The 22,904-nt window shown below is 32.5% G+C and overlaps 1 protein-coding gene across 1 annotated transcript; it reads right to left on the reverse strand.

The window, feature by feature from the left end:
• Positions 1-713: 713 nt before the first annotated feature.
• Positions 714-19,612, reverse strand: LOC120352167. Its single transcript, XM_039431861.1, has 7 exons — positions 19,410-19,612; positions 19,093-19,197; positions 18,645-18,815; positions 18,130-18,297; positions 17,749-17,983; positions 17,083-17,212; positions 714-999 (listed from the first exon to the last, which is right to left on the reverse strand). Exons 1-7 carry the CDS (start codon positions 19,410-19,412, stop codon positions 714-716), a joined length of 1,098 nt encoding a protein of 365 aa, XP_039287795.1. The 5' UTR covers positions 19,413-19,612.
• Positions 19,613-22,904: the final 3,292 nt, after the last annotated feature.

The following is a 22,904-nucleotide window of genomic DNA, read 5'->3' on the forward strand; positions in this document are numbered from 1 at the left end:
CAGCGGTAGATTCAAATGCTACAAAAACAAGATGGACGACCATAAGACTGGCTAAAGTATGAGACGAAATCTAACACATGGATAGGTACCTAATTTACATTCTACATTATAACCTTGCTTGTACATTATTTCCAAATTAAAAGAGAAAGCGGTTTAAATGATAGGCCTATTAAATGATTATAAATTCAAGTTATACCTTTATTAACATTGTTATTAAACAAGTTAACAAGTTAACAACTTTATTAACAAGTTAACTTACCTTTATTATAACATTGTATGGTGTGGCATTCACACTAGTTTGTCGAATAACTTTTCCCCTCTACACTCTTCCACATCAAAAACATGGTTGCTTTGTAAAAGATTCTTCCCTTTACTTACAGTAGAATCTCTCAAAAAATTGCATGAAATTGTTTTAAAGCCAGTTTTAATAACAATATTTGGGTTGATTCCTATGTCATCCATTATGAAAACAGTCTGTCGTCTGCAATGATATTCTCAACTAGTACACAATTCTCTCTGCTATAATGGAAAAGAGATCTCTACAGATATACACAAACAAGAGTAAAGAAAGAATACGGTCACCTAATACATATATACATGCTCTTACTGGTATGACTCACATATGCATCATTATGCAGTGAAGGGTAATTGACTTTTTAACTCTCAGGTTCCGATGGATCGACATTTCAGACGGAATTGGAGCTTCTGGTTCTTCAGCTCGCCTCCTTCTCATCTCCTTTCACTTCCGCATGCTTGATTATTATCACTTCCTCTTTCGGTTGAATCCTCACCGGCTTACCTCCATCTGTCCTTGTCTTCACCTTTGATGGCAGCTGAAGCATTTCAGCATAAGATGGCTTGCTCCTTGGTTTTATTTCTTCTACTTTTTTAGAGATGCTCTTAATAGATTCAGCTATTTTCTGGCGTTCCAAAGCTGGAGATAGATGCATCAGAGTTGCAGTCCTTGTTTCAACTTTTATGAGACTTTCAGATAGTCGGCTGTATAATTCCAAAAATATATCATAATCTACTCTCAGGACTTTTCTTCTTTCAAACTCCTGCGTCGCTCAGTTCTTGATGGAGGAATGAAGATCCTTTGTTTCCTTGACATTAATGTAGTCTTGGCAGAGGTTTTCAAATCCACCTTCCATGGTGCTCAAAATCCTGGTCGATGTAGGTAGTTGTGTTTGTTTCTTTTACGTCATCCTAATAATCCGGAATTAGAAAAGTAGACAGCCTTTCTGGTGTTTTCATACATTTATATTATCACTCAATGTCAATAACCCAATAACCGCACACCCAAAAAAAAAATAGTTTTTCACTAAAGCAATTAATTGCTGACAATTATACCTAACCGACCTGAATCGGATCAAATAACTGCTGACTCCATAATCACTATGAATGATACTAAGTACACTACTCCTATACTACTGTTAAACAATGTTCACTCTTTGAACGCTCGAATTAGACTGCATACTAATAAATTCAAAAACCTATCTCTCGCCATGATCCTTGAAAAAATTGGTGATTGTAGTAGTTGATCTGTCAACCAATACTCTTTTTTTAGTTATATTTCTTAATATTACACCAATATTGAATGTTGGAGGCAGATCTATATAAGTACTAAATTAATAACCTTATTTGATTAGTAGAAAAATTGAACTAGATGTAAAAAACTAAACCAACTGTAAAACCTTTTCTTCCATATGAGGCTCAAGATTTCTGCTCCAACTATTGATTGGAATGACTTTTATTTAGCTATATTTGTCAGAAGTGGACTCCGTTAGAAATTTTGCTTGCCTTTTTCTCTCTATGTGACTCAAATCAATTCAATTGGTTTCACTTCCACCTCTTATGCCTTACATTAGAATTTGATTGCTCTCAAGTCAACTTTTTATTCTGTTACCATTCATAATACATCAAGACATCATTTATAATTTCTGCAACCAGGGATTTGTTTTTTTAATGCTGTCCTACCAGGGATACCATTTGGCATACTATCAATCTTGTCCTGTTGGTTTGATAGTTTTTCACCTGTTCCTAAGATAAAGTCTTGGTTCCAATATTTCAATATCTTGATGTAATTTATGAATCAGGTTACTATTGCTTGATAGAGAATCCAATCCAGAGAAAATCAATTTATAATTTCATGAAACTTGGGCACTTTAAACACAAATACTAAAAAAAAACCATTGACACAAATAAAATTTTTTTAAAAGCTAAATACTTATCTCTTAATACAAAACTCATTCATCTGGTTACAGGCTTTTACTTATCTTCTCTTCATCAGAAATACTTAACTTCACAGAAAACACAATAATTTATCCATTATGAATTTTTAACCCTAGAATGGTGGGGTAGTTCTATACCCATTTAAAATTGTGGATTTGTGTAAAAATCACTCATTACTGCTAAAAAAGCTTAAAGTACTCTTAATATACACATATAATAAGTGATTATAATTATAAAAAACATATTATATAATGTTACACCCCATTCTCAGTGTTAAGAATAGGTGAACAAGAGTTGGAAGTATTGGACCTAGAGTCTCGTGAAAAGTTAAATCTGAGTGGATCCCACCAATAATGACATGAAACTATGCTAAAGATTAGGTTAAGAAAATGAATGAAAAGAATTATTAGGGCAATCTAAATGTATTATAAAATTTAAACAAAACCAGATAATTAAATAAACCAAGTTAAAATACGAGTTGATTAGTTTAACAACCTGAAAGAAAGGCACAAAAAACTACAATTCAAACATCTCAATATTCCCCATATTGCAAAATCATTCAACTTCGTGGCTTCAACTCCAATTTAAGTACTCTCTTTTTCCTCTCTCCGATGGCATCATTAATACACATCCAAAGTTTTGACTTATTTCTGTTACATTGTTCTATTTTGGTTTTATAATAACTTTTCTTTGCACTACTTATGAGCCTATTTAAGGTATTACGATATGTATTGTATTCATTTGTCGAATCCATATCTGTATGACCTTTCTTTATTCTATCCCTTTTGGAATAAGTTGTATTTTTTTTTTTTGAGAATCAGATTTGAAGAATATAAAAAAGTTGAGACTGACATAAATGTTTCTACTATTATGAGAAAAATTACAATGAAATAATATTGGGTACTTCTCACTTTTTATAATCAACATGAAGTTAGTTTGTGTGCCTGCACTTTTTTAAAGATGATAAAGAAGACAATTTTGAATAAAATTTAGAATTTAGAAATAGGCCGACACATCTAGAAAATACCTGAGTCTATACCTAATTCATGCAGGTGAACGGGCTAGAGTCAAGAAAACTTCAATTAATCTTGCCATGCCTGATTTAATAGGTTTATACTATAGAATAACACTACAATTTGAAATAATAGAAAAATACAAACAGCTTCAATAAACATTGGCAACTAAAATCGAACAACAGAAACCACAATTTCATGTTACTTTGGTGACATTCTTCATCTGATTCGGGGGCGCATTACTATCCCCGATTAGATAGCAATACGTCACAAAACCAAACAATATCAGTCATCAATAACAAGTTCATTTCAACATGGAATTACTCAAGAAAGAAAAGCCCGTTGAACCCAAGTTTCGTCGATAGTAACCCATATAACCCATTTCATAATAATTTTGAATCCCCACTTTTGATTGACATTCTCGAATGAACCTTTGTTTCACTACACTGCACTTTCGTTGGTCTGTACGTTGCTTTATCGTCGGGGTTACAGTACCTTGTTTTTGGCGGTGAGCTTTTACCGGTTGAATTTGGCTTGACGGCGACGTCCTCTTACGTCCCTAGACCTGTCGTCTGAACGGGTGTCTTGAAGCGGTGTTACATAAAGTTGCGGAACCAAAGGGGTGGTAGTACAAGAAGATGGTTTGGGGACACACATGAACCGCTGTAAATAAATGTATTACAGCATTAATTTCTAACTCTTCCTACAATTCATCAAAAGCTAAAACAGGAGTTATCTATTGATTACAATTAATTAAATTCTCTCATTCTATTTGAATCCTCATTTTATATAGATTTTATCTTTAAACTACTGATTCTTTGTATCAGAATTAATGGATCTTTCTTCACAAATAATTCAAAAGTTCTGTTATAATTTAATAAATTAGCGTTCAGTTAAAAGCCTTAACACCATGAGGAAACACAGTCAGAAAAATATAAAATTGAGTCTTACACTCAATATGAACATAATCTTAAAAATTTCATTCCAATTTAAAGGCTATCTTCCTGACTTTCAGCAATACTCTACGATAATATATTTCCAGAAACAATAACTCAAATGTAACGTAACTGAAAACTTTCTATACTTCTTTAGAAAAAAATTTATAATTATCTTCCATCACTAATAAAATCAAAAGGATTATTCTCAATCAATATTATTAACTTGAAAAATAACAGGCTTAATTAATACCATACTCTTATGGAAGTTTCGATCAATTAAATTCCCTAAATTATATTTTAACCTTATTTTACGTACCTTAGCGGTTATTTGAAGAAACAATAATTATTCGTACATGATGAAGAAACACAATTAAACTTTTCAGGACATGGCACTATTATAAAATTTAAACAAAACCAGATAATTAAATAAACCAAGTTAAAATACGAGTTGATTAGTTTAACAACCTGAAAGAAAGGCACAAAAAACTACAATTCAAACATCTCAATATTCCCCATATTGCAAAATCATTCAACTTCGTGGCTTCAACTCCAATTTAAGTACTCTCTTTTTCCTCTCTCCGATGGCATCATTAATACACATCCAAAGTTTTGACTTATTTCTGTTACATTGTTCTATTTTGGTTTTATAATAACTTTTCTTTGCACTACTTATGAGCCTATTTAAGGTATTACGATATGTATTGTATTCATTTGTCGAATCCATATCTGTATGACCTTTCTTTATTCTATCCCTTTTGGAATAAGTTGTATTTTTTTTGAGAATCAGATTTGAAGAATATAAAAAAGTTGAGACTGACATAAATGTTTCTACTATTATGAGAAAAATTACAATGAAATAATATTGGGTACTTCTCACTTTTTATAATCAACATGAAGTTAGTTTGGAATAAGTTTAATATTTTTTTTTTTTTGAAAATCAGATTTGAAGAATATGAAACTGATGTGACTGACATAAATGTTTCTACTATATATGGGAACAAAAAACAATATAATAATTATTCATAAATGAAAATAATAAGGAATAGCAACCAGCAACCATAAATGATGTTTTAATAATTTATGCTCATTTTTAGCAACATAATGACATCATTTAATATGGTATGTTTTTTTTCAATTCAGATTTGAAAAAATACACTTAAAAATAGTGTAATGTCAAAATTAGTAGTGTATAATTCAAAATATTACAAAGGTAATCTTCTTACTTTTTATAATCAACATAAAGTTATTTTGGAATGAGTTGAATTATTTTTGAAAATCAGATTTGAAGAATATAAAACTGTTGTGACTGACATAAATGCTTCTACTATAATGAGAACAAAATCTATATAATAATAATTAATGAATGAAAATAATAAGGAATAGCAACCAGCTATTATATATATGATGTTTCAATAACTTATGCTCATTTGTAGCAATATTATGTCATCACTTAATATGACATGTTTTTTTTCCAATTCAGCTTTGAAAAAATACACTTAAAAATAGTGTAATGTCAAAATTAGTAGTGTATAATTCAATAACACTTCAAAATACTAGCTTCAATCACTAATCACTAACTTCAAGATACTAGTTTTGAGAAATTCGCATTTGAAATTTTTGGCAAATTAGAATGGCTCTCAGGAAATTAATCAAAAACAAAAAAGAAAACTGTCAACTGAAAATGAAAAATGACAATGTTTATTTAGTAAATATTATTATGAACTTATAAGATACAAGGATATTATATTTATAAAATGAGATTCCAAAAGATGTTGCACACTTAGTGACTTCTGCATGTCAACACTCTACATTTACGCACTTTAATGATGGTCTCAAGTCAGGTGAATTCAATGGCAGTAATAGGGTCTAACAATAAACTACTGTACAATAATAGAATTGAAGTTTCAAAATTGACTAAAATCAAAAATATCTTCCAAAAACAATAATATTATTATTTTCTTAAACACTATCATTGAAAAAAGGATAATTTACATTCATCAAAACATTTTTCAATTCAATCATCTATTGACCCTTAATTATTACTTTTTAAATTATTTTTCAAGAAATGAGTAATAAGAATTAGTAATTATCAATGAATGACAAAATAATGAAGATTGAAAAAAATACAAAAAAGAAACTTCTTTATACCCAAATATTGATAATGTAACATAATTAACTGAAACAGAATTCTTCAACAAAACATTTTATTACTCATTCTAAATTATCTGAATCTCCATCACTGCCTACTTCTGGTTCAGGGTTTCTATCACGCCCTGAATGTGTTATGTGTGGTAAATTACTATACCAGTGATGAAGTTCTTCAGGGATTGCTCCTGTTTTACAAAGTTTGACTAAGTCATTGTACTTTGCAGAAGAGATTGGTAACTGACTGTTGTACAGAGGAGTCAGTGTGACATTATTATTTTTGCCATTTGTATTAGTTTTGCTACGACTGTGTCCAATCACATTCATTTGCCTGTATTCCCCAGAATGCCCGTACCGAAAAAAATGTTATTTGGATCTGCTTCTGTGAATTTCAGGCATTTGATTTTCAGTCAGTTGACGTGCTCTCCTTCAATATCAACTTTTTTATTTCTCAATATATTTTTTGAAATATTTGAAAAATTCAGGAAATCTGTATACTTCAGCTGGATTGTTTTGTAAGGTTCAACATTTTTATTGTGCATCTTTGACCTTGCAGCTTTGAAAATACCAATCCAATCATGAATTGTATACACATCTCTATGTTTCTTTTGATTTTCAATGGCAGAGTGCATACTGTCGCATTCCATCAATGAATAGCCAGATTCAAGAAACTTGTGTGTGATTATCTCCAAGTCACTTTGTTGTACCATGTTCAACATCATTGCAGCCACATTCTGATTTCTGTTCTGTCCCCCACAAGTATCAGAAAACAGAGATAAGTTACTTCTTTGATGGTTGGTGGCAGATTTTTAAGAAATAAATACAAGCATGTAGCTATTTCATTACTTCCTCTCTTGCTATCAATTTCCATCCAGGAGAAGCAATGTGCTGTATTTGGCTTGACGCCTCCATAAATTGTGAAATTATAGCAACACAATTTCCGACTATAATACATAGGTGATGCTTCAGTGCTTGGGATTTGCAGAACACTTTGTAAATCAAATGTTGCTGTTGTAAAGCTTGAATCAACAGCTGCTTTTTTGTCCTCATCCTTGGATTGATTAGCTTCTTTTTCTCTAATTCTGTGCTCTTCATAGTTCTTTGTAAGAATCAAATTTTCATCACTGGATTCTTGGCCCCTGATTGCCTCAAATTTGTTACACAATAGACACTGATCTTTGCGTGGTTTGAAGAACGAATAATTATAATTTAAACAAAATGTTCTTTTGTATGTAATTTTTGATACTGGGTTTTTGTTGCTGATAGAGCATTTTTCTTTGTATAATTCATACATTTTTGAAATAGAAAGAGTTTTGTCGAGGTATTTTCTACTTGAAGTTTTTCTCACATAGTGTTCATCTGTCACTGGGAAACTTTCAATGTGTTCCTTCACAAAATTAATGCTTTCATTGCTAGTCTTGTTTGCAGGTCTGTATTTTCCACGCATGTCACTGGCACTGAATGTGCCATTGTCTGAAGCATGTTTAAATGCATTATTTAATGGGCCATTGCTAATTGCCAGCGTTTTTAAAAAAAAGTTTTGGCATACTCTAACTCTCTGACCATTCTTCAAAAAATAATATTGTTTTGAATCCTTTCTGGCCTTTCCACCTTCTGGCACTTTGTGATATTTGATTTCTTGGCAAGTTACATTTGCCAGTAAAAAATCTTTTTTTCTTTGGTAGTCTTCTAGCTTCCAATAAGACTGACAAATTTTATTTCTATCCTCTTCAGAAAACGTTCTACATTCGAATTTGCATTTTTCACAGTCACAATGTATAGGGTATTTTGCATTAAATTGCTTCACTTCTCCTTTTCGTTTCACAGTATAAGTCTCTCCCATGTTTCTTTTCTTCTTTGCCAAGTTTCTCTGCCATGATGAAGGGTCAGCAACCATCCAACGGTTCCTTTTTCTCCGAACAGGTGCAGCATCTGCAGAAAAAATGTAAATCGTGATTATAAGAGATAATGGAATCATATTCCATGAATTTTAATAATATTCCTGTTAAGATAGCACCACTGTACCAAAGTGCACTACACCTATATTCATTTTTATCCACCCTAATTACCAATCCACACATTCTCTGAAAGGTTCTGTGAATATTGGCTTATAAAACTGAACAAAGTTGTGGAAACAGAAACTAAAATTTATAACTTTGCCTCCTTGACTCATGTGCAGGATGTTGGTGGCTCAAACCTAAATGGCGGAGGACTAAGATATTTAAATTTTATGCTAATTTGAAAGTCGGAAAGAGGATCTGTAAAACTTGAGAAGGAAGAACCAGCACTCGCCAGCCAAATGCCACCATAAGAGGACCCCAAATATTTTAGAGCGTAGTACCTTACTAATGATTTTGTAAAAGTTAAAGTTAAAGTAAATTATTAAATTTCTTAAAAGACTTCGTGATGCTATTGTGAAGCAGAAGTCATTTTCATTTTGAATTAAACTTATAACCCCTTGGAGGAGACGATTCCGGCTACCATATTCCCGGACCACATGAGTTGGATCGACATCGGCGACTTACAAGAAGATTTTCGACACGTGAGTGATTAAATTTGAATTAGTGATGGGCGCCTAGTGCTTCGAATAATCTGATGATCAAGCTAGCTCGCCGAAAGGGTTTTATTATAAATTGAGAAATTAATAAGAGTAATACTTGCGCAAGTAAAATTAGTATTAAAGGTATTTATTTGAAAGAAAAATATAGATCAATATTTCAGAAATTTCTATTAAATCAAAGAAATATAAAATCTAGGCTATTAAAACATATGCATATAATATTTAATTTTTTGCAATACAATTTGCGATAATTTATTATAGCTCTAATTCACTAGATGAATGGCTCTACCTATTCCGTCAGGTGCCGAATCTTGCACCCTGAGATAAAAATATATATTCGATACAAATAAATCTACTAAGTACTAGAGATTTTAATATATATATATATTTGGATTATTAGTGGCTAATTTATCAAGCTGATCTTAAAGCACATATTTTTAATTGAATTGTCCAAGTCGACAAGTATTAGCAAGCGCATATCGCAACTACATGCAACAGAATGCATATGATTTTAAGATAAAGGCACATGGTAATGATTCGTGCCATAAATCTAGAATATAAAGTTAGCCTGTGATATTTTTATTGATTTCAATTATTGTTCTATTTTTTATATTATATTTTTTATCGCTCTATATATATTTTTTGCCTCGACTGATCTTTGCATTATTTATGTAATATATGTATGAAACTTTCATGGTGTGCAATTTATTTTTTATTCCTCAACTCTATAGTATAGTATCATTTATATAATATTTATTATTTATTGAATTACAAGAGTTATAGGAGAAGCCCATATCTAGGCCTATCAAGATTTTTTTAAGACTGAATACTATTAGAAAACCACGACCTAATTACCAAATCTCATGCTTTACCGACTGATGCCAAGCAGGAGGCTAATCGTTATTTTAATATAAAGAATAACGTGACACAAAGACATGTCGCCCAACGTGATAGGCCACGGATACGGCACAAAGACATGTCGTACCAACGTGGGACTGATGATGAGAGCCAAGCTCATCGAATAATTATTTGAAATTAAGTCAATAACCATATTAAAAATTATAGATAACTTATACGAGTTGTGAGGAAAACTGGCGAAGGAAATTTGTATTACTTTTTGGGGAATCAATAGCTTAAATAAGAAGAATTATATGTTTTAAGAAAATTTTATATTATTATTATTGTAGAAAATATATTTTATAGAGAGAGCTATTATATTTTATGGGCCTAAACTGCTAGTCAGAAATCAATGAATAGTATTATTATATTATAAGAGCTTAAGTAATAAATAGGTTACCTGGCTTGTAATGTCCATAGGCCTATCCTCATTTGTGTCCTTATTAATGCCTTGTTGGCCAAAACTTTCACTTTTTTTTTTTTTACAAACACTTGACACTTAATCCATTTTTAAAATATGAGTCTCTTTTCGTCCACGCAAAGTAAGGTAGCAGACACACTGCAGACGGCGATAGTAGCGGAGATCGACGCTGAGGGGGGCGCGATGGAGTCCAACGCCCAGATATCTTCAATCACCGCCAAGAATCCTGTGAACAGTAATAAACCGTTAAATGTCTCCCAAGAAGCAATAAGGAGGGTTATAGTAGAGGGGATGATCAAGTCATTTTCTAATAGTTTAGAAAAAACAATGACCAGGGCAATGAAGGACTTGAAGGCGGAAATGAAGGAAATGCGGGAATCATTGAAGGATACATCGGTAAGAACGGGTAAGCAAACTGCGGACACAATATCAGCATCTACCGCTGAAAATCAAGAACTAATTACAACCGATTTAACAGCAAAAATAGATACTGTCACTTGTGAGTTAAACGAAAGAATAGATAACCTACCAGCACAAAACACTTCGCAAATTCATGAAATAGCTCACCCAAATTCTGATATAAATCAAAACATAGTACAACTTGAAAATCAAATACATCAATTTCCGCACGAGAATATAGAGCCTATTCCCATAGCAACGTTTGATTCACTACACAGTTTCAATGAATTAGGCCGTTTTGACAATACAGACCGCTATCTCCAACCTAAAGAATTTATAGATCAGATAAAACTAGTTCAATCATTAACACCCACCTCTTGGAATTTTTGGCGTCTTCGTTTGACTAGTTTATTGATTGGCGAACCCCTGATGTTCTTTCGGAATAGAGTCCATGAATTACATCATTGGATGAGTTTGTAGCTGTCTTCCTGGAACAGTATTGGAGCAGAAGTAAACAGTTGGACGTGCTAGCGGACATTATATCATGCGATTTCAACCCTAATTTAGACGGTGCATGTACCACTTTCGTCACTGCCCTACAGTTTAAAAATTCTCAATTGAGCGAGCCCATTAATGAATCGGCATTAGCAAGTATTATTTTAAAGAAGCTACCGTATCAAGTTAGAATGGCACTCGCCACACAACCCATTACTGATTGCAAACAGCTGATAAATCATTTATATGGCATACAGTCTGTGATGGCAATATCAAACCACCGTTCAGACCAGAGATACGCACAAAATCAACACAACTCAAAAAGTAATCAGTATACCAGCCAAAACTATGAACCAGTATCATATGATCACTCTCGATCTACTCCTCAATTTAAACGCTGCTATGATCATAATCAAAATAATTGGAATAGTAGAAGCTTTCAAAATTGTCAAACAAACCATTATCCACAGCTAACCTACAAAAGAAATTATTATTATGGCCGTGATCGATTTAACACAAAAAATGATTACACTCAGAATAATCATAATAGAAATCATAAACCACCACCTCATCAAATCAGTACAACTTATACATTAGCGCATGCAACAGGATTGAATCAACAAAAAACCCAGAACCCAGCACCCAACGACCCGCCACCAGATATACAGAAAACTACATCTAAACAATTATGTCTACATGATAACCCCGATATAACAAGCACAAAGCTCAAATGAAACAAACCAAGAAAAGCAGGATATTTCAACGTCATACACCACATTCAGAAGTGATTTACCGAAAACATTATTAGAAGAACCGAAAATATTAGAAAAACAGATGTTAATACAAGACAGCCCACCACCAAAAACCGCCGCCAACAATGCAGTTAAAACACCCCGAAAGCATCAACCCATATTAAGTATTCTGTTCCCCAACGCAGAGCAACCCGCCACCGAAGAGTCACTAATAAATATAAACAGTTACCAGGAGGAGACCGCCACCAAGCATCCGCCCACAGAGCTTACACCCGCGCATCATTCCACCACACGGCAAACCAAGGACCCCATGGAAGAACGAGAGGACGGCATCCAGGATAAGAGGAGCGACCACCGTAAGGCCCGGAGACGGAGGCGCCCGAGGACACCCGACCGACATCAGGACGAGGAGGACGGCATTCGGGAGAACATGCATCGCAAGGCCCGGAGGCGGAAGAAGCGAAAGAAACGGAGGAACCGCGCGCGCGCATACCGGCCGCATGCACGCTTCAAGAGGCCAAGGAGGATTCCGGACCGGCACCAAGGAGGACAGGAAGAGATTGCCGACGTCATGCATCCGCGGCACATACGTTTTAAGAGAGCCAATCAGCGATGTGACCGGAAAAATAGGCCAAAGGAATATGACAGAAACGGAACTGATAGGAATACTATGATTGATTCATGCGCGGATAATAATGGAATGAAGTACTCATGGAGATTGATGAAGGATAAACGGTGTCTAGGAAGAGTGAAAGAAATAAGAAATAATGTGAATAAAATTTGAAGTACCTGGCTATATGTTGAGTGATCATATTGTTAAAATGATGATAAATGTTTGGATATGGTGTTTAATATTTGTTATGATGGTTGTGATAATATTGAAAAGTGATGCTATAATTAAGACCATGTTATTGTTGAAAGAATTTATTAGTGTTGATTGGAAGTGTTATATTATTGAATTGTTTATTATGATGATGAAGCCTAATAATGAATTTAAGTGGAAAGTATCGGATGAAGATGATTGGAAGCTTTATATTATAAAGTCGTTTATTGGTGTAACTAGAATTATAAACAATGCCACTAAAGTGAAAATATCGAGACTCAATGGAATAAATAGAAATAATAAGGAAGAAAACAGAACCAGATCAAGGAATTGTTTAAAGGAGTATACAAGATACAAGGGCTTTAAATTCATGATGAAAAAATTATCAATAGGACAGCCTCACAAATCAACAGCAGATAACCTAGCCAGCCTACAACATCTACAAACAGAATGCAAGAAGATGCAAGTAAACCACGGGATTTTTACATGAAATATCATCGAATTTGAAATAATATGATAAGAAATCAAGGAAAACATTATTATCAAACCGATTACTAACCTTCCTTAATAAATTTAATATTGGTATAGGACCTCGTGGCAACAATCCAATGTTTTAATTCCTTCCAGCCGTTAGAAGCCTGCAATAAGGAAAAGAACAATTTTTAAATATGTAATTAAATTATATACATCAGATAAAAAAGGACACAAGCGGGGATAATAAAATTAAAATTTGTTAATTACCTTTTTAAGAGAAAAAATTGAGCAGTTAGGTTAGTTATGAAAGTCGATAGCAAATTCTGATGTAACATGTAGCACTATGAATTGTAGAACAGCGACCAGCTGACCAAAGCCACCCAAATCAAATGAATGTAATGTCTGTTGAACATATGTTTATAAAAAGAAGTACTGTACCCAAAGAGTTATTTATTATTGTTATTTAATGTCGATATATTTATTTATATGTTTTTATATTTATTACTTTTAATTATGCCACGTTTGTTACCTGAAAAAGACTTAAAGTGAATACCAGCTACCAAAACCAAAGAGCCATTAGCAAAAGAAAGTATTGTACCTGATGTATAGAAAATTATTTATATTAAGACCTAAGAAATACTATAAGATATAAGCCCAGAAGTTTATGAATCGAAATTATTGTCTAAAAGGAATCATTTATGAGAATTATGAAATGTGTGTAGTTAAGTTGGCGGCCCTGCAAGCGGCGAATTTAAAAATTACTATGTTTTAAGTGTTGTCAGAAGGAGTACGTTTAGAAGTTTATATTTATGATATTTTATGTGTGTTGAGGAGGAGAATTTGTTATTGTATTTGATAAAGGTATAAAGGAGATGCAGCAAATATGTCTGCGAACTGTGATAGAAGTAGGAGAGTATAATTTATAAATAAAGTATAGTGTATATCGATGTATTGAAGGGTGGGTTTTCATTAAAAACATTGTGATTCTCAAATATTTTGAATTCAAACCCAGGGGCGCGTGTAACATATTAAATCTGGGTAGATAAAAAGCCCTAACAGAAATAGTAATAGGTCTAAAAATAAAGTAATTGGCTAATATCGCCAAGCAGATAATAACCAAGATTAGATAGCATCAGCTTGTTCTGGCTAAATGGTACAAGAACCTAAAAAGGATTTGAAGGAAGTTTATTGCTCATAAATAGATTATTATATAAAATATTTGAAGATTGAGGTTATGTACATGTATTCACGGATCGGTGACCTAGAGATCGATCAAACCGAGGAACGTAGAATCTGACCAAAACCCCTTGGCAGAGCTTTATTGCAATCAGATGGTGTGCAATGTGAAAAAACACCTGTCCACGTGGCTAATTATTAGGTAGCATGGAATTAATATTAATGTATAGAATATTAACTAGCATGTAAAGAGCATAAATAAAAAACCAAATAAAAATAATTAAATGTATTCAGGAAATAAGAGTTACCAGGCGCATGAATACCGAATAAATTTGCATGCACCAATAGTAAAACGGCAGTTAATAGGCGGCAACTGTAGGCCAGTTCAAAAATATTTCTATATATTTATATAAATGTACTAGATTTGTGTTAAAATTTGTGTAATCTATGTTATCGATATGGCTCGAATGCAAAGAAATTATTAATCATATAATCTAAGCAATATTTTGGTATTTTTTGTAAGATCTATTTGAACCTAAATGGCGGAGGACTAAGATATTTAAATTTTATGCTAATTTGAAAGTCGGAAAGAGGATCTGTAAAACTTGAGAAGGAAGAACCAGCACTCGCCAGCCAAATGCCACCATAAGAGGACCCCAAATATTTTAGAGCGTAGTACCTTACTAATGATTTTGTAAAAGTTAAAGTTAAGTAAATTATTAAATTTCTTAAAAGACTTCGTGATGCTATTGTGAAGCAGAAGTCATTTTCATTTTAATTAAATTTATAACCCCTTGGAGGAGACGATTCCGGCTACCATATTCCCGGACCACATGGAGTTGGATCGACATCGGCGGCTTACAAGAAGATTTTCGACACGTGAGTGATTAAATTTGAATTAGTGATGGGCGCCCTAGTGCTTCGAATTAATCTGATGATCAAAGCTAGCTCGCCGAAAGGGTTTTATTATAAATTGAAAAAAATACAAAAAAGAAACTTCTTTATACCCAAATATTGATAATGTAACATAATTAACTGAAACAGAATTCTTCAACAAAACATTTTATTACTCATTCTAAATTATCTGAATCTCCATCACTGCCTACTTCTGGTTCAGGGTTTCTATCACGCCTGAATGTGTTATGTGTGGTAAATTACTATACCAGTGATGAAGTTCTTCAGGGATTGCTCCTGTTTTACAAAGTTTGACTAAGTCATTGTACTTTGCAGAAGAGATTGGTAACTGACTGTTGTACAGAGGAGTCAGTGTGACATTATTATTTTTGCCATTTGTATTAGTTTTGCTACGACTGTGTCCAATCACATTCATTTGCCTGTATTCCCCAGAATGCCCGTACCGAAAAAAATGTTATTTGGATCTGCTTCTGTGAATTTCAGGCATTTGATTTTCAGTCAGTTGACGTGCTCTCCTTCAATATCAACTTTTTATTTCTCAATATATTTTTTGAAATATTTGAAAAATTCAGGAAATCTGTATACTTCAGCTGGATTGTTTTGTAAGGTTCAACATTTTTATTGTGCATCTTTGACCTTGCAGCTTTGAAAATACCAATCCAATCATGAATTGTATACACATCTCTATGTTTCTTTTGATTTTCAATGGCAGAGTGCATACTGTCGCATTCCATCAATGAATAGCCAGATTCAAGAAACTTGTGTGTGATTATCTCCAAGTCACTTTGTTGTACCATGTTCAACATCATTGCAGCCACATTCTGATTTCTGTTCTGTCCCCCACAAGTATCAGAAAACAGAGATAAGTTACTTCTTTGATGGTTGGTGGCAGATTTTTAAGAAATAAATACAAGCATGTAGCTATTTCATTACTTCCTCTCTTGCTATCAATTTCCATCCAGGAGAAGCAATGTGCTGTATTTGGCTTGACGCCTTCATAAATTGTGAAATTATAGCAACACAATTTCCGACTATAATACATAGGTGATGCTTCAGTGCTTGGGATTTGCAGAACACTTTGTAAATCAAATGTTGCTGTTGTAAAGCTTGAATCAACAGCTGCTTTTTTGTCCTCATCCTTGGATTGATTAGCTTCTTTTTCTCTAATTCTGTGCTCTTCATAGTTCTTTGTAAGAATCAAATTTTCATCACTGGATTCTTGGCCCCTGATTGCCTCAAATTTGTTACACAATAGACACTGATCTTTGCGTGGTTTGAAGAACGAATAATTATAATTTAAACAAAATGTTCTTTTGTATGTAATTTTTGATACTGGGTTTTTGTTGCTGATAGAGCATTTTTCTTTGTATAATTCATACATTTTTGAAATAGAAAGAGTTTTGTCGAGGTATTTCCTACTTGAAGTTTTTCTCACATAGTGTTCATCTGTCACTGGGAAACTTTCAATGTGTTCCTTCACAAAATTAATGCTTTCATTGCTAGTCTTGTTTGCAGGTCTGTGTTTTCCACGCATGTCACTGGCACTGAATGTGCCATTGTCTGAAGCATGTTTAAATGCATTATTTAATGGGCCATTGCTAATTGCCTAACTCTCTGACCATTCTTCAAAAAATAATATTGTTTTGAATCCTTTCTGGCACTTTGTGATATTTGATTTCTTGGCAAGTTACATTTGCCAGTAAAAAATCTCTTTTTCTTTGGTAGTCTTCTAGCTTCCAATAAGACTGACAAATTTTATTTCTATCCTCTTCAGAAAACGTTCTACATTCGAATTTGCATTTTTCACAGTCACAATGTATAGGGTATTTTGCATTAAATTGCTTCACTTCTCCTTTTCGTTTCACAGTATAAGTCTCTCCCATGTTTCTTTTCTTCTTTGCCAAGTTTCTCTGCCATGATGAAGGGTCAGCAACCATCCAACGGTTCCTTTTTCTCCGAACAGGTGCAGCATCTGCAGAAAAAATGTAAATCGTGATTATAAGAGATAATGGAATCATATTCCATGAATTTTAATAATATTCCTGTTAAGATAGCACCACTGTACCAAAGTGCACTACACTTATATTCATTTTTATCCACCCTAATTACCAATCCACACATTCTCTGAAAGGTTCTGTGAATATTGGCTTATAAAACTGAACAAAGTTGTGGAAACAGAAACTAAAATTTATAACTTTGCCTCCTTGACTCATGTGCAGGATGTTGGTGGCTCAAACCCACAGGGAGGCAAAAACTGTAGATACATCATACTTACCATCATGCATTATAGTACAAACTTGAAAGCTTATGTAGGTATCACTTAACAAAAGTCTACTAGCAAATTTTATAGTTTCCAGATTTCAAGGTCAGTGGTTTGATTGCCTGACAAGTTTGATCTGGTACACTTTATAATCATTATCCACCTTCATTGTTTCTAAAAACTGTTCCAGCTTATAAAAAATGTAGGGAACCCCTGTAAAGCAAGTAAAATAACTATATTTTGCCAACCTTGCTCTTCTTCTATGTTCTGATTAGATTGTTCTTCAGTCCTGTCTCCTTCTATGTTCTGATTAGCTTGTTCTTCAGTCCTGTCTCCTTCTATGTTCTGATTAGCTTGTTCTTCAGTCCTGTCTCCTTCTATGTTCTGATTATTATCTGCATCACTGTCATCTTCACATGGAATCCAGTCTGGATCTTTCACACGACAATCAAAGATAACAAAACTGTCATTATTTTCTGCAACCTGCAAAATAGATGAACACATTTAAATTAAAACATAACAATAATATTATTATGATATTATTGTAAATAATACAAATCATAACTGTGTATCCTAGTCTATGTCCAAAGAAATATGGTAAAAAACATATTTAAATTGTGTTAACTTACCATTAGTGAATTTTCCATTGCAGATGATTCATTAGCAGTGTTAAAAATGTTCTCAGATTCATCTCGTATACACACATTCTGGTGGTCAATATTATCAACAGACTTTGGAATTACTGAATATAATATGCCTGATGACTCCACATGGTTATTCCCTTTAGAATCTGATACCTGAAACAAAAGATAGCAAGGGCCTTCTTGGAATTGTGTATCAATAATAAGTTTTAAATCTATAATAAACAACTGGGATCACAAAAAAATTATTTGTTGAATAATTAACATTATTTTATTATAATGAAAATAATGATTAAATACTTTTAAAAAACATGGTGGTCCGTATATTATTAGCAGTGAAGTGATAGCAAACTGATCTAAACTCAGTTTGAAACAGACATACATGTAATAGAGATCAATAAATCAATATTACCATGTATGTAGCACGTTTAGCCAAGTATGTAGCATATAACATGAATCTAAGGAAACAGAGAATAATTTATGAACCTATATTAGAAGCTCACCATCTGTGTATATTCATTGTTGGTTGAGGCAGTACTAGTGTCCATAAGATCGCCACTAATATTTTCACATTCAGTTATGGCAATTTCACTTCCATCTATTAAGGTACAACTGTAAACAGGAATCTCTAAATACGTTTCTGATGATTCATCAATTTTATTTTCATTTCCAGTCTGAAAAAAATGAAATTATGCAAAAATTATAATATTACTTGATGCTTATTTTGATAATAGATTCCAGTGAACCCTGCATCATTACATGACATTGGGTTAACCCAGCACATTTAACATTCTGGTGATGAATGCCTCATTCTGGAAAACATTTCACTTTTCTGGGGCATCAGAATAGCCTACTATACAAACCATAAATTTTAAATCACAACTGTTTATCCTCAGCTATTTACAATTAAAGCAGATAAAAAACTGTTTCACATTAATTGTGTGAACTTACCATTAGTAAATTCTCGATTGCAGTTGAATCATTATTAGTGTTAATGATCTCAGACTGAACTTCTATACACAAATTCTGGTCATCAATTCTATTTTCATTTCCAGTCTGAAAAAATGGAATTATGCAAAAATTATGATATTACTTAATGCTTATTTTGATAATAGATTCCAGTGATCCCTGCATCATTACATGGCATTGGGTTAACTCAGCACACTTAACATTCTGGTTGTGAATGCCTCATTCTGATAAACATTTAACTTCTCTGGGGCATCAGAATAGCAGTTAAAAACTGTTTCAAATTAATTGTGTACACTTACCATTAGTAAATTTTCGATTGCAGTTGAATCATCATCAGTGTTGATGGTCTCATATTTATCTTCTATACACACATTCTGATTGTCAATATTATCAACATACTTTGGAATTACTGAGTAGAGTAGGTCTGATGACACCACATTTTTATTTTCTTTAGAATCTGAAACCTGAAACAAAAAAGCATAGGCCAACTTGAAATTGTGTGGGAATGATAAGTATAAACAACTGTGTATCACATTGGTACCTAATACAAAATTTTAAAAATCATGGTGGGTCCTGTATCAGGCTAGCATCTCAAACACAATTTGAAACAGAGAATAGAGATTGATAAATTCAATAGTCACATAGGCTACATAGAATCTAAATCTAAAAGGCAATCATGATAATTCGACCTACCTTATTTGGAAGAGCTGATTCACATTGTTGAGTAAGATGAACAATTAATTGGCTTCTGTTTGAGAAAATGTGGCCGCATTTATCACAACATTGCATTTTGATAAACAAGTATTACTGTTCTTCATGGAACAAAAGTACTGAACTATAATTTCAAAATACAACCACTAAGTAATGCAATTTATTAAACAACCACTGAGTAATGTTTATAAATGAATCCAGACACAACGACTAAGAAAACAAAACATAATAACTCTTGTTACCAACTTGAAGGCTTACTAATTACAGTCAACAAGTCAACATTCCCTTCAACTGTAGTACCGGAAGCATGTGCTTTTGGCTTTTGTAAGCTATTGTTGAGTCACGCAGAATTCATTAACAACACTTAGTGACATCTCCTCTTGAATATTTTGGATTAGTAGTCAGGCAAATTTCACTATAAACATTTAATGACATTTGCATATAATTATAGTTCCAATGTAGGTTAGACGTTAGACGTTAACAGGCAAAATTCACTAACCAGACTTAGTGACATTTTGCTAGACACAATTTTGTCACGGTTTTCACGTTACTACACATGTATAAATCATCAGCTGTAGTTAATGAAATTTGCCTGTCATCAAACTGAGAATGTTTCATTTTTCTAAAAACAGATGTTTGAATTAACAAGTTAGTGACTTTTGCCTGTGACAAATATTAAAGAAAAGAGTTAGTGAAAAGTGAAAAACGTTAGTAGCTTCTTTATCGAATGACATACGACTTAATGAGTTTTGCCATTGGAAAGAGCAGAGATTTCTGCATCTATTGATGTACTTAACTCAAAATCGCATATTTTGGAGTTAGTGACTTTTGCTTGTACTACGACAATATATTACAAGGGTGTACTCTTCTTACTTTTTATAATCAACATTATGTTAGTTTTGAATAAGTTGAATTATTTTTGAAAATCAGATTTGAAGAATATAAAACTGATGTGACTGACATAAATGTTTCTACTATAATGAGAACAAAATCTATATAATAATAATTAATTAATGAAAATAATAAGGAATAGCAACCAACTATTATATATATATATATATATATATAATATATATATATATATATATTATATATATATATATATATATATATATATATATATATATATATATATATATATAATGTTTCAATAACTTTGATTTTGTTATTTAGCAGCTAATTTATATTCGGCTAGACAAATTTAAAATTAATATTCATGTAAATCTTACAATAAATGTATTTTTGTTTATATTATTATTCATCTACTTCTAGAATGTAATACAGTAATAATACTTATTCTTATGCGTGTACTGTAGTGCTACTTCTGTGTGATTGATCTGTGATACTATTATTTTTTTGATTTTGTTATTTAGCAGCTAATTTATATTCGGCTAGATAAATTTTAAATTAATATTCATGTAAATCTTACAATAATAATAAATTACCCAACTTGTTTTAATTGTAACAACTTCAATGTCGTAAGATTGTTCTATAATTTTCTTATGTCTGATTACAATATTATTGATCACCGATTGGAAAATAGTGACAATTTTTTCAATCGCATTATTTTTCCATCTGTAATCAATAATTATATCAACTTTATTGTCTGAAGATTGTCATGTTTGATTCTTAAGATTTTTTGCAAATTCAATTTAAAATAAATTAAAAATTGGAAAGCAATCATTTCTGACACATAAATTGATATAAAAATACTACTCATATTGTCACATTGATTTATGATTTGATCAGTGTTATCCTAGCTATGCAACTAGTTGAAATTATCAATTCCTACCACGATATGTAGACAATGTTTTGCTGAATAACATATTCCATTTCCCTTGTCACAATAATTTCTCTCAATATCTTGAAAAAATTGATGTCTCTATCATAAGATTCCTCAAACAAAAACAATATTACTTAATTTATAATCATTCTAACACTTGTTTAATTATTATACATCATTGAAAAAACTGCAGTTGTTTAAGAGTTATGTGATAATATTCTGATGATTCGAATACGTTTTTCAACTCATCAAACGGCGAGACATTTTTCCGGTGATGTATTAACTATTGGCAAAACAAGTTACGATCTCAATGTCATTCACTAAACCTTGTGAATAGTTTCTCTTTTACTGATATCTAGTGATTTAACGTACGTCTAAGCATCAAGACTTACTACTTGAAAAATACCCATTTCTGCTTCAAAAGAAAACCATTAATGCCTTTATCAACCATCAGACCTACGTTCCTTTCAGTCCAGTCAATATAGGCATAAAAAAGGGGGTGTGCTTGCAATGTATATTGTAGTTCTGATTTTTTAATATATTATTTGGATACATAAGAGAAGTCCAGAACCAATTTCTTCATGCAAAATTTCCTTGTGTTTCCTTGATACAGAGTGGCCCAAAAACCTCGTATTTTCGGTTTATTTTCCAGTTTTCAGCTATTTTCGCCAAATCCAGTAATCGGACAGAAACATTTGCTCCCGCTCCCGCCTTGTTTCTAGACTGAAGAATTCTAAATAAAATGAGATCATTCGGAACTCTCTATCTGCAATGAGTACTGAATTATTATTTTTCAAAAATGAGTAAAATTAAAAGAAAAAAATAATTTTGATGAATTTTATTTTTTGATCAACAATATCATCCGATTGTTACCATTTAGATGTATAATTCAAAATCCCTCTTGGCGTATTTTTGTGCTTTACAATCTAAGACTAGGTAGTGCGCTCTATCTCTTATAAATTTCCAGCTACACCTACAATGCTTCTTGTATTGTAAAAAAACACCTCATTTTTAGCTTCAACCATCATCACCAACTACATTGTCCTCACATTGATCTTTCGCACGATGATATAAGTTCATGAGATTATGTTCTATGAGAATAACTCGTTAAATGCACTTCATTTCAGTATTTCCTAGTGGAGAGGCGTGCATTAGGCCACCTCAAGGTAAAAATTTCAAACACATAACATTTGACACAATGCTCGGATCTCATTGTACTACACTTCATTCTTCTCGGATCGTCAAGGCGGTTCAAAATCTTGTCAATAAGTCAAATTCCATCGAAAAATGGAAAATTTAT

Source organism: Nilaparvata lugens, chromosome 7 (genome assembly GCF_014356525.2).
Source record: "Nilaparvata lugens isolate BPH chromosome 7, ASM1435652v1, whole genome shotgun sequence".
Lineage (NCBI taxonomy): Eukaryota > Metazoa > Arthropoda > Insecta > Hemiptera > Delphacidae > Nilaparvata > Nilaparvata lugens.